Raw genomic sequence first — 13,443 nt, 5'->3', positions numbered from 1 at the left:
GAAAATTTAATTGTTCAGTGAAATACTTCATTTGTAAGGCTGAAAGTCTTTTATTACTGTCCGGGGACACCTCCTTTCAAAACGCTGTTCTTGCCTTGCAAAAATGTAACCTTCGTAAGAAATAAAAATGCTGAAAACTAGCAATAAACAGATAAGATTCTGCCATTTTCCTGTTACTGTGTAAGCCTGTGCTACTTAATGTAATTCAAATTGTCTACTTCTTAGATGGAATAAATTTCCCCCTGCCCCCTCCCCGGTTTTGCTGTTTTTCTGCACCTCTCCTTTGTACTGACTCTTCTTCCAAACACTATTGTAATTCGACTATTGAAAGGATTACACTAGGGAATGGTGGAAAGGTGATGATTAGGATGAACTGTATCTAGATATTGATACCAAATTACAAGATATGTTATGAGGAAATTGGAGCAAAATAGATTTAAAATGAGACTCATTTGATAGAGTAGAGTACTGATTGTGGGGAGGGAAACCCTTGGGACTATTACTAAAAGAAACTTTATGGGTAATAAACTGTTACTTTGCATTTCATTTGTCTTAAAAAATACATTGTTAGCAACTGATCCTCAACAGGGAAGCAATTTTGTAAAGAAAACATTTTTGATCATTAGTTCAATTTGTATAATATTTAGTTAGCATCTCCTGACTGTCTTCAAATAATTACCCATTGCTGTTTCTCAAATTGCATATCCCTGGGAGGATATAGCTTCCCCTGTTGAAGCTGTGCATGTCTACAGTTTAAGAAAACTGAACAGTAACTGCGTGCCACTTTCTCCTGGCTGGCCTCAGCCTATGCAAGTCTTGGTCTGTGTTGTTTCCTTGACGGCTTATCGTTTCTGTCCTCCTCCTATGGAGCTTGACAGTCATCAAATCCCATCTTTTCCACTGAGATCCATTCCTGAGCATCTGTGTCATCTCTCCCATTCAGATAGACTGTTTCGGTGATTTTCTGTCCTTCCTTCAGCACTTCTGTTGGGTGCTCCTGCTCCTTTGCTTGCAGTTCATTCAAAACCTTTTTAATCTCTCAACGTTTAAGCAGTTGTTGTCATCTTTTAGGTATTTTCCTGAACAAAACAAAGAAAAAAAACAAACAACCACCACTGAAAATATTACCAGATCTTGCCAGATTCTCCTCATACAAGTGTCATTTCAACACTTTGATGTTACCTTCTAACAGTTCCCTGTATCTGCTCTTAACTCGTGCTCCACAGGTTGAGGGTCCCTCCATGCCAGCCTTCCCCAGTGCTTGTTTCTTGTTGTGTGTCAGTCTTCATACCTGTCTGCAGAGATGGGGAAGCACAGAAAGGCCCTGTTCTTGCAGCTGCAGCACACAGCTGCTGGTGATGCATGAAGATAAACAGCTTTGGGCCTCCAGTCATAAAATGGAGCATGTCCAGTCCAAATGTCTCCTTCTGGGAACTGCACTCCCAGGCTCTCCATGCCCTGGGTGGATTGTGTGTGCCTGGAGACTTTTCCAACACATGTTTTGGGCAAATTGGGAGTTTCTCCTGCCTCTTAGAAGAGCAGCAAAAGACTAATGCTACAAGCAACATATGCTTCTGCTCCAAAGGAAAAGGAAGAAATTCACTGTGGAGCACTTGTATGAATTTAACATGCCAAATTTTATTCCTGACATTATTTTAAGAAATAGGTGAAAGATACTTGAAGAAATGGGGTGGGAGGGAAAAGCTCACGTGAGGCTGGCTGACAGCAAAGGAGACATTTCCCCAAATGCTTAAGTTTTAGGTGGGTTGCTGGAGGTAGCTCTGGGCTGAGGACCAAATCCTGTGCCCTCTCTTACAGGGTTACCTGCATGGTCAATAACTGGGAAGAAGGAAAATCTTAATTCACGATTGAAGCAAAGGTCCACCTGTCCTTCTCCAGAGGCTATAAGCTGTCTGATGTCTCATTCAGCTGTTGCATTTGTGTTATTTGGTTTGACAGTAAGCCCTTTGGGGCAGAAATATTATCCAATTTGATTATCGAGTGCTACAGTTCATGGGTGTATAAACTAGGAATTACGAATGTGTTAGCTGGATATTGGCTTTTAGTATGAGACTCTTCTGTTACCAGCTGCTCCTACTCATCTGGTCTGCTTTGGAGGAGGCAGCAATACTGCGATCCACAGTGATAGCAATGTAACAAACACAACAGCTGCTATAAAAAAAAAAAAAGTTCTACATAGACATTTTTTGCCATTCTGTTAAGAAACTGATTTAAATATCTGGATTTATCTGCCTAAGCTCGCTCAAAAGAAGTGTAGATAACCTTACTGATTCCATTGCTTTGATGGGAAGCTGTGGGGAAGGGAAACAGACCTACATAATTCAGGTTATAAAATAGTCTGCAAGGACTGGAGAAATACTTCTTTCCTTGTGAAAAATAAAACTTTGTAGTTTGCCAGGAGCAGAAGTTAGTGGGATAGACAGTAGTAGCTACCTCGAGGATCCCCGGGTACTCCCCTACCTGTGAAGGGAAAACACATATGCTGCTAAATTGTACTGATGGGATAGAAACAGCCAACTGCTTGTCTGCTACTGTTCTTAGGTCACTCTGAGGTATTAAACAATCTAATAAGGGATGCTTTACTAGGGAAAGGGGCTCGAGCAGTGCTTGGATTTTGCATGTGTGGGGACACCTGCATGGCAGATGTGCTGGATGGGTGGATGCTGAGTTAAGACAAGAGTTGCCTCTCTCCTCGCCTGCTTCTCCATCACTTCTCCATCTCCTGCTGCACATCATTGCGACCCCTCTCCTGCCCCAGCCTCGTGCTGTATCCTAGAGTGCTTAACTAGATAGGTTGGGGTTTCTTCTCTTATGCATGCTGATCCCTAGGAAGTTCGTTATGTAGCTAGTAATTATTAGGACTTCTTACCATCTTAGCTGTTGCTTCTGCTGCCATTAACCTGAATGGACCTTAGCAAGTCCTAAAAATGATGTTTGGAGTTTGTGCTCTGCGTAGGTGCAGTTCAGGCAGGAGGGAAACAGAAATGGCACAGGAGGCATCTTTAAGGCAACTCTCTGGCTAGCACAAGTCCAGTATCCAGGAGGATAAAGACCATCTGTAACCTCTTCACAATAACCCCTCTGACCAGCCTAGGAAAATCCTTTTATACGGCCACATAGTGGCCTGTATGGTTGCTCCTCCCTGAGAAAGGCAGCTCTTAAGGTCCTGCAGGTTGTCTGCAACTTTTTACCCCTCTTTGGGATCCACAGCATCACCTGCATATCTGTGAGCTATGGGAGCAAGAACAGTCTAAATTATTTTGAAGTGTCACTAATGTGTCAATGTTTTCTTTTTTGAAAAGTAGACTGTTCATGGTCTTAAGATTTAATTTTGAATAAATCTCTTGCCAGAAATATCAATCACTGCCATCTATTAAGATGGGCAACTTTCAGTATTGCTTCAGAGAGAACATGTCTTTTTGGCATTTATAAAACTATTAATACTTTCAAGCAGGATATTAATAATTTCTTACTTATGTTGAAGTGATGTAAGATGAAAAATTAATGTGGATGTTACTTTCTCTTCCAGATCTTGCGAGCTGGTTGTGCCTCTGATGTGCGTGGTCTTAAATGAAGTCAACATTTTCTTTTGAGCCCTAGTTTACTTCCAAAGTGAGGAATATAAAACTAACATTGTAAATACCTGACAAAGTGTTTCAGACTGCTGATGTTTCATTGCCTAGTCTGACTAGTCTTTATCGGCCTTATTGCAGAAAAGGGAAAGTCTTTTGATGTGGTTCAAAACTTTGACTGCAGAAATTCATGTAGTGATGTTTCTCTCTAGTGACTAAAACATGAGGTGGAAAGCAAGAGATTTGGGCCTTTCCATACATTAAGTTTTTTACACATCTTAAGTTTCTTGTATCCCTTCTGCTCCATCTATCCACACAGCTAGAGAGAGATTAGTATTTCTTCATGGGGGACATAAAGCTTTTAGGGGATTCTTGAAGCACTTCTAATAAATGGTAAACGTGCTAAAGACCTTTTTAAATACTGGCTTGTGAAGCCAAGTTGTGTTTAAAGGCTTAGTACTGGGATGGATGGCTTGTTAAGAGTGGATTTGGCTTTAGAGGCATTTGTAGAGTCACTTTCTTCCTCCATCCTTTTTCCAACTTGAAAAAAAGAGTTTATCGCTGGGTTTATCATCACTGCTGTCTGCATAGGAAGGATTGTATCTCCAGGGAGAAGTTATTTGAAACTGTTAGGATCTCTGCCTCTTTAGTCTCTCCCCTGCTATTCTTGTCTAGTGAAGAGCAATATATTTGGACGCTGTCTTGGGCAATGGGGGAAGCGAAGGAGAGAAATGGCCTGTTGCAGTTTCTGTGGCCGTGCTGGATGACGGGCAGGCAGGGCTGTGTGCAGGAAACGCCGCCGTGCTCAGGGACTGCGGGGAGTGCCTTTAACCCGCTTTCATAATTAATGTTTGGGGAGGAGGAGAGAGCCCTGTGGGATAAATTAGCATTCATTGAATGTACATGCAAACAGATGTTAGCTGAAGTAGAATGGAAGAAAAGCTGCCCACTGACCCAAATTTCTTACAGTGTCCTGTTCAGTCTGTCTGTCTGAAATTTTCATGCTCTGACTGCTAAGCCTTAATAAGGAAACAATTCCTTGTTTAAGTGTTTTACCACATATGTTTTTACAATTTCATAATATACTGTTTAATGCATGCAGTCCATCTTGTCTGGGCTGCCTCATTCACTATTGTTCTAGACTGGACCATCAGCAGCTCCCAGCTTGCGTGTGCTCAGCTGAGACTTGGACTAGTAATGGCTGGGCTTTGCCAGGAAACTTGGTGTTTTGTAAACACTTGGGTTTGCTGTTCTGAAATCTGTTAAATGGTCAGCACTTCTTTGAAAAGCAAATGGAAGCAGTCTCATGGAAGCAATCCCATGGAAACAAAAAGCAATAAATGTTTGTGGTCACTTGAAAGGATTCAGAAGTTTATTATTGTTAGTTTCTACATGGGATACAGAATAACAGCTGGAGTCATTGCATGTGTGCCATGTAATTGTCATTTGCTACTTTTAACTATGATCTGACTTTGATTCCATGAACATACATCCTCTACTATGTTTTTTTTTAATCTGAAGAAGGCTTATGCCTTCACAAAGCTGGCATTGTCACCTTGCCATCAGGAGTTCTTTTAAATATCTTATTTTCAATGACTTAAGTCTTAGCTTCTTAAGTGTGAATGTCATTCTGAGTTATAAATTGAAGTAGGTAGTTCTTTGGTGATTTAAAGTCAGATTGTATAAGGGCACGAGATGTAACCTCATGTATGTGTTTTCATCTCCTTAAAGCCTGCGTGAAGTTGAAATGCCTGCTGCAAAACCAAGCACTGATGATCACCCCTGAGACCCAATGCTCAGTGTTGAGTGCTGTTCTGAAAACTGCTGAGTGCATCAGTGGCAGAAAAAAAAAAATCAAGGAGGGAGAGGGAATATTTGAATTAAATACTATTTTTGCAAAGTGTTACAGCTTACCTGAAATGAGCATTTCTGATATATTGACGCTTAGTCTTCTCAGTCATGTCCCTCACCCCCACACACACTCTTTGGCATAAATATGGTTTGTAGTTAACTGTAGAGATACAGCGTAAGTCTAAATTAAGAACTATGAAGAATATTTAGGTATTACACTATTTTTCCATTGAAAACTGAATGCTGGAGTAAGATTGAGGAGAGATACAAGGTTTTTTGTCAGCTACTGTCAACTTTCTGCCAGAAAAATAAGAGGGTCTGGAGAAAGGATATGTTTCTTATCTCTAAGGTTGTACATGGGACACAGAATGCTAAATGTAAACTCTTGTGTTTGTGCTGGTGCTCTCCCATCCTTGAAGACTAGCCAGGACCATCTGATAAGCAACAGCTTTGCTTCACAGGCTTTGATATCGCAGGAGCTGTGGCTTCTTGTTCTTGTAAGAGATATTTTGGCCTTGGTAGTATGGACATGGGGTGACAGACTACATGTCTTCATGCTTCCCTGGCCTGACAGCAGCTGGGGTTCCTCTGCTCTCTTGGGATGGCGAGGGCTCTTCACAGAGAGCGTAGGAGAGGATGGCTCTCCAGTATCATATGTGGTGGGATCCTTAATTGACTTCAGTCCTGTGTAGCTTACCTGTCTTTCAAGAGCCTTTAGTACTCATCACCCAGTTTATATGACCTGTCCCATGGAGGGGCTGCTTATCTTCAGTTGCAAATACACTTAAATTTAGTTTAACTGTTGAAGGACACTTTATATCCTCTGGAGACATTTAAACGATGTATTCAAGGTTTTGCAGTACTGAGCTGTAGTAAGAACTGTTTCTGTGGTTTGTCACTGCTCTCTTCTGCAGGGTCCCGCTGCAGCGAGCTTCTCGCTGCCAAGAGGGGGCTGAAGGAAATGGAGTTTTAACTCTTGCAGGAAGAAATTCTTCCCGGTGTGCACTGAAGTTTGCTTCCTTCTTTTTCCTTTTCCTTTCAACAGAAGTTGAAATAACCCCTTATTCACACAAATGGAAGAGAAGGGGTTAGCACAGTCTTAGCAGTGCTGTAATTTAAACTGAGCAGGTAGTTTTAATCCACGAACATTATACCTATGTGATTATCTTAACTGGCTATTACACAAAAATAGCTGTAGTTAAAATGAAACAAATGCTTTTGTATTTATTGTGAATGAGGTAACCAGTTTTTAAAGCTTGATGGATTCCTGGATTATTCTTTAGGGATTTCTGTCTGACAATTCTACCTTTTTGCATCTTATTTTCCTTTCTACATGTACTTACTCTGAATTAAAAATGTTTAAAAGGAGGTGATGCAAAAAAAAAAAAAATTAGCCTCTTAAAACTCTTGTATTAACAGAGCATCATGTTTGTTGAGCAGAGAACATTGCTAGCAGTGTAGAGCGGAGGTCCAGATGCAGCGTGGTCTCACTGCACCCTGATGTTGGGGTAACGGGTGTCTCGCTGTACCGCTGCTGCAGCCGTTGGAAGATGTCTGTGTCGGGTGCGAGTCTCCCAGCCAGGCATGCACAGCACGGGTGGAGGGATGCGGAGTTACAGTGGAGCTGGGGGAGAAGTTGTGGGGTGCTCAGGGGTGTGGGTGAAATCAGCAAGCAGGAGGTAGCCCCTCAATTTTTCTAAGAGGTAAAACCAGCTTGGAGCCCAGGGGAAGGGAGGTGATGCCTTGGAGGAGGTGGAAAAAAGGGATCAGGATTGCCCAAAAGTAAACTTTAACTCTGTAGATCCTAAACAGAATAACCAAAGGGCACTTCAGTAATTTTGTGCTATTACCTTCTTTTAATTTCCCTTCCTCTTTCTCCTCCACAGTTGCTCTCGGTCGTAATCAGCCCTTGAAAAAAGAGAAACCGAAATGGAAAAGTGATTACCCCATGACAGATGGACAGTTGCGCAGTAAGAGAGATGAGTTTTGGGACACAGCACCAGCTTTTGAAGGTCGCAAGGAGATTTGGGATGCCCTCAAGGCTGCAGCGCATGCTTTCGAGAGCAATGATCACGAACTGGCACAAGCAATCATTGACGGTGCAAACATAACACTACCACATGGTAGGTTCATCTAAGATGGATGTGGCCTGTGAGAAGTGTAACAGCAGGTTAAGGCAAATGTGTTTTTTAACCTGAAAAATCAATTGAGACATGTATGCAATAGTTTAAAATACCTGTATTTCAGTATGCATGTCTTCCTGTTTGGTGTTTCAAAGCAAAATCATGTTAGTGTGTAGAGGGACCAAGAAAAGCTACCTTTCTATAGTTAACCTAAATTTGAATGTATGATCTGGTACATTGTGTGATGCACAGTTTAAGTGTCTGATCTCTGTAGGCAATACTTGTGACTTTCTGTAATCTCTTGAAACACCTGGATGCTCGAAGGCACAATTTTCTTCAATTTTTTACAGCTTCCCTTTGTAAGGGAGTAAATTTTTTTCCCCCGATTTTACAGGTTTCTTTGGCATTTGAATTGCTGGGTTTTTTAAAGCTTCTTTTCTGAAGAATATGAAAAACTTTCCCAAAAACTTGGTGCTGGCAATCTGCTGTAAGATCTTGTATGAGATAAACTGTAAGCACTTATTTCAGGTGCTTTCCCCTTCACTCTGTTGTTCTGAATTCTGGTTGGTTTTGTGTTTGGTTTGTTTTTTTGTTTTTTTGGGTTTTTTCCCCAAGCTCTGTTCTCCCTTACTCCACCCTTCTGAAACTAATCACTTCCCTTTATTCCCAATAGAAATACAGTTCAAATTCTCTATTTAAAAAAAAATAATAAAAAATTGAATGGATTTGTAGCTCCAGTAACCAGAAACAATCAGGATGAAATTAAAAACAAACAACCAAAAAAAAAGAAACCAACCCACCAAAAAAAAAAATAATCACCCACCAACCCATAACAAAACACACTAAACTGAAGCAGGCATGTTTTCTGGTTAGGCTCTGTTTGGTGTCCTCTCTTGCAGAAGGGGCATGAAGAGGCTTGCACCAAATAATGAACTTGTTCTTGACACGTATAAAAGACTTTATATATAGTGCTGACTAGGGTCTCCTGGGAAGGGAAAAAGGATGATTTGGAAGATCGTGTATCTTGCTTTCCAGGTTAACTAGTCTTCATGAGATTGGCTACCCATATTGCCTTCTTTTTTCTTTTATTGGTTGTGTTTAGGTCCTCAGTTTCCTTAAGAAGTCACAGTTGATCACATATTTAGTTTGGAAGGGATGGATTTGGGGATCTGTCTGTCTATTGCCATACTGAAGTGTGTGAAACATTACTAGTAGTTGTGGCTTAACATGTTGTTTTCCCCACTTCTGTTGAGCAGTCAGGATCTCTGAAACGTCACCGAGAGGTGGAAACTTCCAGTGCTGCAACACAACCTGGCTTTTCCATAATTCATGGGCAGTCTATTGTGGTCCTCCAGATCGTTGTTTGTTTTCAAGGAGGTTTGTGTTTTGCTGGTTTGACTGATAATGAGGGTGTTTTTGTCAAGGGCGGTTATGCATACAGAAATAGTTTCTGTAGTAGCTGTAGTTTTAAAAAGGAATCTGTCAATTATTTCCAGAACCTGCTAATGCCAAGGAGATCTTGGGTCTCCTCTTTGACAGACCTGTTGGAGGTCTGTATACATTCTAGGCCCAATCCATTGGAGAGAGAAAAATAATTTCCCTGCTATAAGCTAATGTGGTTTTCCAAAGAGAGAGGAAGGAGTCAAGTTGTCTAGCGTGGAACTGGTATCAGAAGACCTCTTTCTGCCTGTGTTTGTCATACCGTGTTTCTTTTTTTGCAGTAGTTCATAAAACTGGTCAGAATCTGGAAATCCTAAAGTACCTAGAAGGCTTCTAGATTTTATATATTAATACTGTATTTTAAATAGCACATTACATTTATTCTGTGTCCAGAAAACAACAGAATATTCTCCTTCTAAGTTGATAATGTTGCTGGATTTTTGTCCTTATAAAACATCTACATTGCTGAGAATGTCCCAGAAGCAGCAGGGTGTTTAGGCAGCTCGTGAACTGGAGGGAATTGTATAGGTGAGAGGGGTCTGGCAGAACGGATAACTGAATTTACTGGTAATTTTAAGTCATCATTCAAATAAATAGAAATAATATCTCAGAGATTGTATTTGCAGACCTAAGGTAGTTGCTGCATTGTTTTGCTTAGCTGCTAAAATAAAAATAGAGAGGTCAGGAAAACTCAATGTTATATATGGGACAGGTTTAACAAAATACAAATTACCTTCCACTGTGGTCTCTTACTGCTTATGTGAGTTGCTCTCCAGATCAGCCTTTAGCTTAGCTTAAAGAATTGTCTCTTAGTGTGCGAATGTTCACTCTCTGCAGTGACGGTCTGAGTCTGTTTGTGACCATATGCAGAAGATTGGTAGAAACATAATTCTTTTAGTAAATGAAAATTTGAATTGCGAGTATGCTTTTGCAGTGAGAGGGATATTGTTTGTATAATGTGGTTATAGAATTTGATGAGGCCCCAGTAATGAGCTATTTTGATGGCATTAGATTATGTATTCAGTTTAAATGTTGCACAAGTGTACATATGAACAGCACTTCCAAGGGAAATGTTAAATACATGGCATCAAGTCATGCAAAGAAGCTGTTTGACATGTTAGGCCTCGGCTTTCTCTCGTTAGAGTGGCATAACAACTTGTAATTACAGAGGAGGATTTTATTCAAGTGGGAAAGTTTAAGCCTGCCTGGAAGTTTAAGTCTGTCTTTGGGTACTGAGAGGGAGTCGCTTGTGTGTCCGTGTTCCTCGCTTACGAGAAGAGAGGATGTGTGATGTAGAGTTTCAACACTCCCAAATTTTGAAAACAATGTTTTCTCAGTTTCTTGAATAACTGCTTATTAGCTCAGACTTTATAGACATGTTTCAGGCTTTAAGTCCCAGCAGTTTCTGGTTGCAAGCAAAAATCTGAAACTGGGCAGATAACTCGCATTTCTTCTCTTTGGGCAGCCTGAGGAATGTAGGATGGATGCCGTGCCCTGGAAATTAGCCTTTTAATGTCACTGAATGTAATGCTTCAGGGGGAAGAAGTATGTGAACTCTTAAATTCGGCTTTTCAGCAGACAATTTGCTTGGGGTCCTGCCTACTACTGGCAGACTGTAGTCTGCTTTCTAAGGCCTACGTGCAGAACATTCAGAATATTTCAGAAATAAGTCAGGAATCAAACTTCTGTCAGAGGCTCTGTTGCCCAAGCCAGACCTGGCCTGAGGCTGGATTCCAAATACAGAGAATATTTTGAATATTCATCCAGGATCTTGAGTTTAGTACCCACAAAATTCCGTTACTTGCTTTTTATTCAACTTTCCGCTGGTGACATTTGTCTTGTGCATCAGCTGCTTGCATAGGTCTCTGTGCAGTGTGACCTTTGCACTACAGAGAAAGCTGCTACTTTTAGAAATTCAAGTATTTCTTAGTCATCAAGCATTGTTAGTGCCATGTATGAATAGATTATGAATAAAAGCCTCCCATTTGTGGGCTCAGCAGTGCTTATTCTCAGCAAGCTGAGCTTATCTCCAGCCAGGTAGAACAGTCAAACTGTCCTTGTTCCAAGCGACACCAAAAACCTCCATGTTTTTGTTTACAAAAAACTCACTTTCTGCAAAAGTTAAAAAGGAGGTAAAAACAGTTGTTAATGCATATAGAGCAGCTAGATTTCTTAACTATCCAGGCCTCTGTTTACCTGACTTACACCACCATGTAACTGCTGAGCAGTGCTGTGCCCCATGCAGGGGGGTCTGTCCTCCTACCCTGCCCTGGGCTCTGCACAGGGACCTGGAGCATGGCAGGGCATCTGTGTCACCTCTCAGATTCATCTTTTGTCCCCTTTTTATTGTCTGTAGCTGTTTACCTGGCCAGGCAGCAAATACACATCCCGTTCAGGCTCTGTCTTCCATAGCAAAGTTAGGATGAGAACCAAAATGCTTGCAGAGCCTCCTGAAATAACACCTAAATGCCTGTGTGCAGTCTTGTCTCCTGGTCCACCAGAAACCCTGGTAGAAACTGCTGGGGGGTGCCAGGGTGTGCCCTTGGAGCTAGGGTTTGTTTCTTCAAATGGGAGGAAAAGGGAAAATTTACTGCTTAGGCCATGCATGAAAACACTGTATTTCCCCAAAGAAAGCAACCATTTAGGAAGAGGACATGTAGAAATCAAGATTTTTTTTTTATTATTATTATTTTTTCCCCTGAGTAAATAATTTGACAATGTATCTCTGGCATTTTTTTTATGTGAAAACTTGTATTTGTGATGGGACATTCTTCCTTTGATGTCTTAGCTCACCAAAGAATCTTGATTCCTAAGGAAAACCAACGTCAACTAAGATAAATTCCTTTAACTCTGTTGAAAAAATGGAAAATTTTTAACTGATTTATTCCTCTCATGAAGGAAGAGGTCTTCTGCAAAATGATGCAATACTATGAGACTATGGCATTTCCTCTCATTTATTTTTTATGTGCACAACTGAGGCTTAAAAAAACCAAACCAAAGCCGTACATCTACATTTTAACTGTCCCTGTGTGGTAAGCATGTTGTGTATGTGTTTAAACTGTGTGTTACTTACAAAATTAAACCTTGCGGGAAGTGGTAAAGTGGAAAGAGGGGGCTGGGGCGTGAGTAAGGACTGACAGAGGTTTGCAGCTACAGATTCTGGCCTAGCTGATGCTGCAAAAATAAAATTGCCTTTTTTATTCCAGAAACCTATAGGAAAGGGAGGAAAAAACACCTCTCTTCTTAACACTGCGTTCAGCCAGATATCTTACTTGTGTAACCTGTGTGAGGAAGACTCTAACCAATGTAATTTTTCTAATGGATGCCTTTTGCTGTCTTCTGCGGTTAAAAATAGCATGTAAGAAGTATTAAATAAATAAATAAGCTTATGGGATGGGCTTAGCACTTCTCATCTATCTTGGGTGCCTCTGTGGGATGTATTTAAAAATAGAAATAATGTTATTGCCAATTTATACTTTTTTCTTTTTCCGATGTCTTAAAGTAGCACATCCTCAATATTTTATTAATGAGTCCATTTAAATTTAATGAAGAACAGTTTTACATACTTCTCAGCTATCAAAAAAGAGATGTTGGAGTGTGTAGTATTTTATTAGGGTCTGCACCAAATGTTAGTGTTGAGCTGAACTTGTCCTGAAAGTAGTTAATATTAATTGGAATCTGTCTGGGGTTAAGTGGAGTTTTTAAATTTCAGGATGGACGCTTAATCCACTGTAGCATAGTTACTAGTATATTGGATTTAACTCCTTTAATGCTGTGTGAACGATAAAAGGGCTTCTCTGTTAAGCAGCAGCTTTGTGCTTGGGAGCAGTCAACTTCTGTGTGCCTTAAAATACAGCTCCTGTAGCTCGCAGCATGCTTTTTCAGTGAGCAGTCTTGCAGCACTGGCTCTTTGTGTGCAAGCAGACCTGTCACATTTACTGTGTGTAACACTTGATCATGAAAAGTGGGGATGTGAGTATTTAACTTAAATGCTGGGGAAAAGTAGATTAAATTACTGAAATGTTCTTGCCATGAATAGAACATTTTTTTCCCCTTTGGGTGAAATACTCAACAGAAAAACATTTTAAAAAAAAAAACAACCAAAAAAACCCCCCAAAACCCTAAAACCAGCAGCAGTGGTGTAAAGGAAGGCATGTTTCGCCTCTGCTGTTTACCCCATCCCAGTCCGAACAAAAATTCCTAATTCCAGCAAAATTTTTTTTTCCCTATGGAGCTGTAACTATGCATCATACTGTGATATTTGCTTCTTTGGGGCCTGATGTTTCCCTGTACTGAAGAGCAGCTTTTAATGGCTGTGCCTGCAGTCCTGCATCTCACTGCACACTGCCTCCCCTTTGTGTGCTCTGGGGTTTTGGAGACTGTTGCTGTCTGAGAGGGCACGTTACATCGCTTCATGTACCTGCCGTCCTTTAGTG

The 13,443-nt window shown here is 40.7% G+C and overlaps 1 protein-coding gene across 1 annotated transcript in view; it reads left to right on the top strand.

The window, feature by feature from the left end:
* UBTD2 (ubiquitin domain containing 2) overlaps positions 1 to 13,443 on the top strand; it is a 55,886-nt gene that overhangs the window by 23,091 nt on the left and 19,352 nt on the right. Inside the window, exon 2 of the mRNA XM_075056944.1 lies at positions 7,331 to 7,567. Coding sequence (XP_074913045.1) covers positions 7,331 to 7,567 — 237 coding nt within the window. The remainder of the gene's footprint in view (positions 1 to 7,330; positions 7,568 to 13,443) is intronic.

The sequence above is a fragment of the Buteo buteo genome, chromosome 24 (assembly GCF_964188355.1).
Source record: "Buteo buteo chromosome 24, bButBut1.hap1.1, whole genome shotgun sequence".
NCBI lineage: Eukaryota > Metazoa > Chordata > Aves > Accipitriformes > Accipitridae > Buteo > Buteo buteo.
This window is presented reverse-complemented; position numbering and strand designations above follow the sequence as displayed.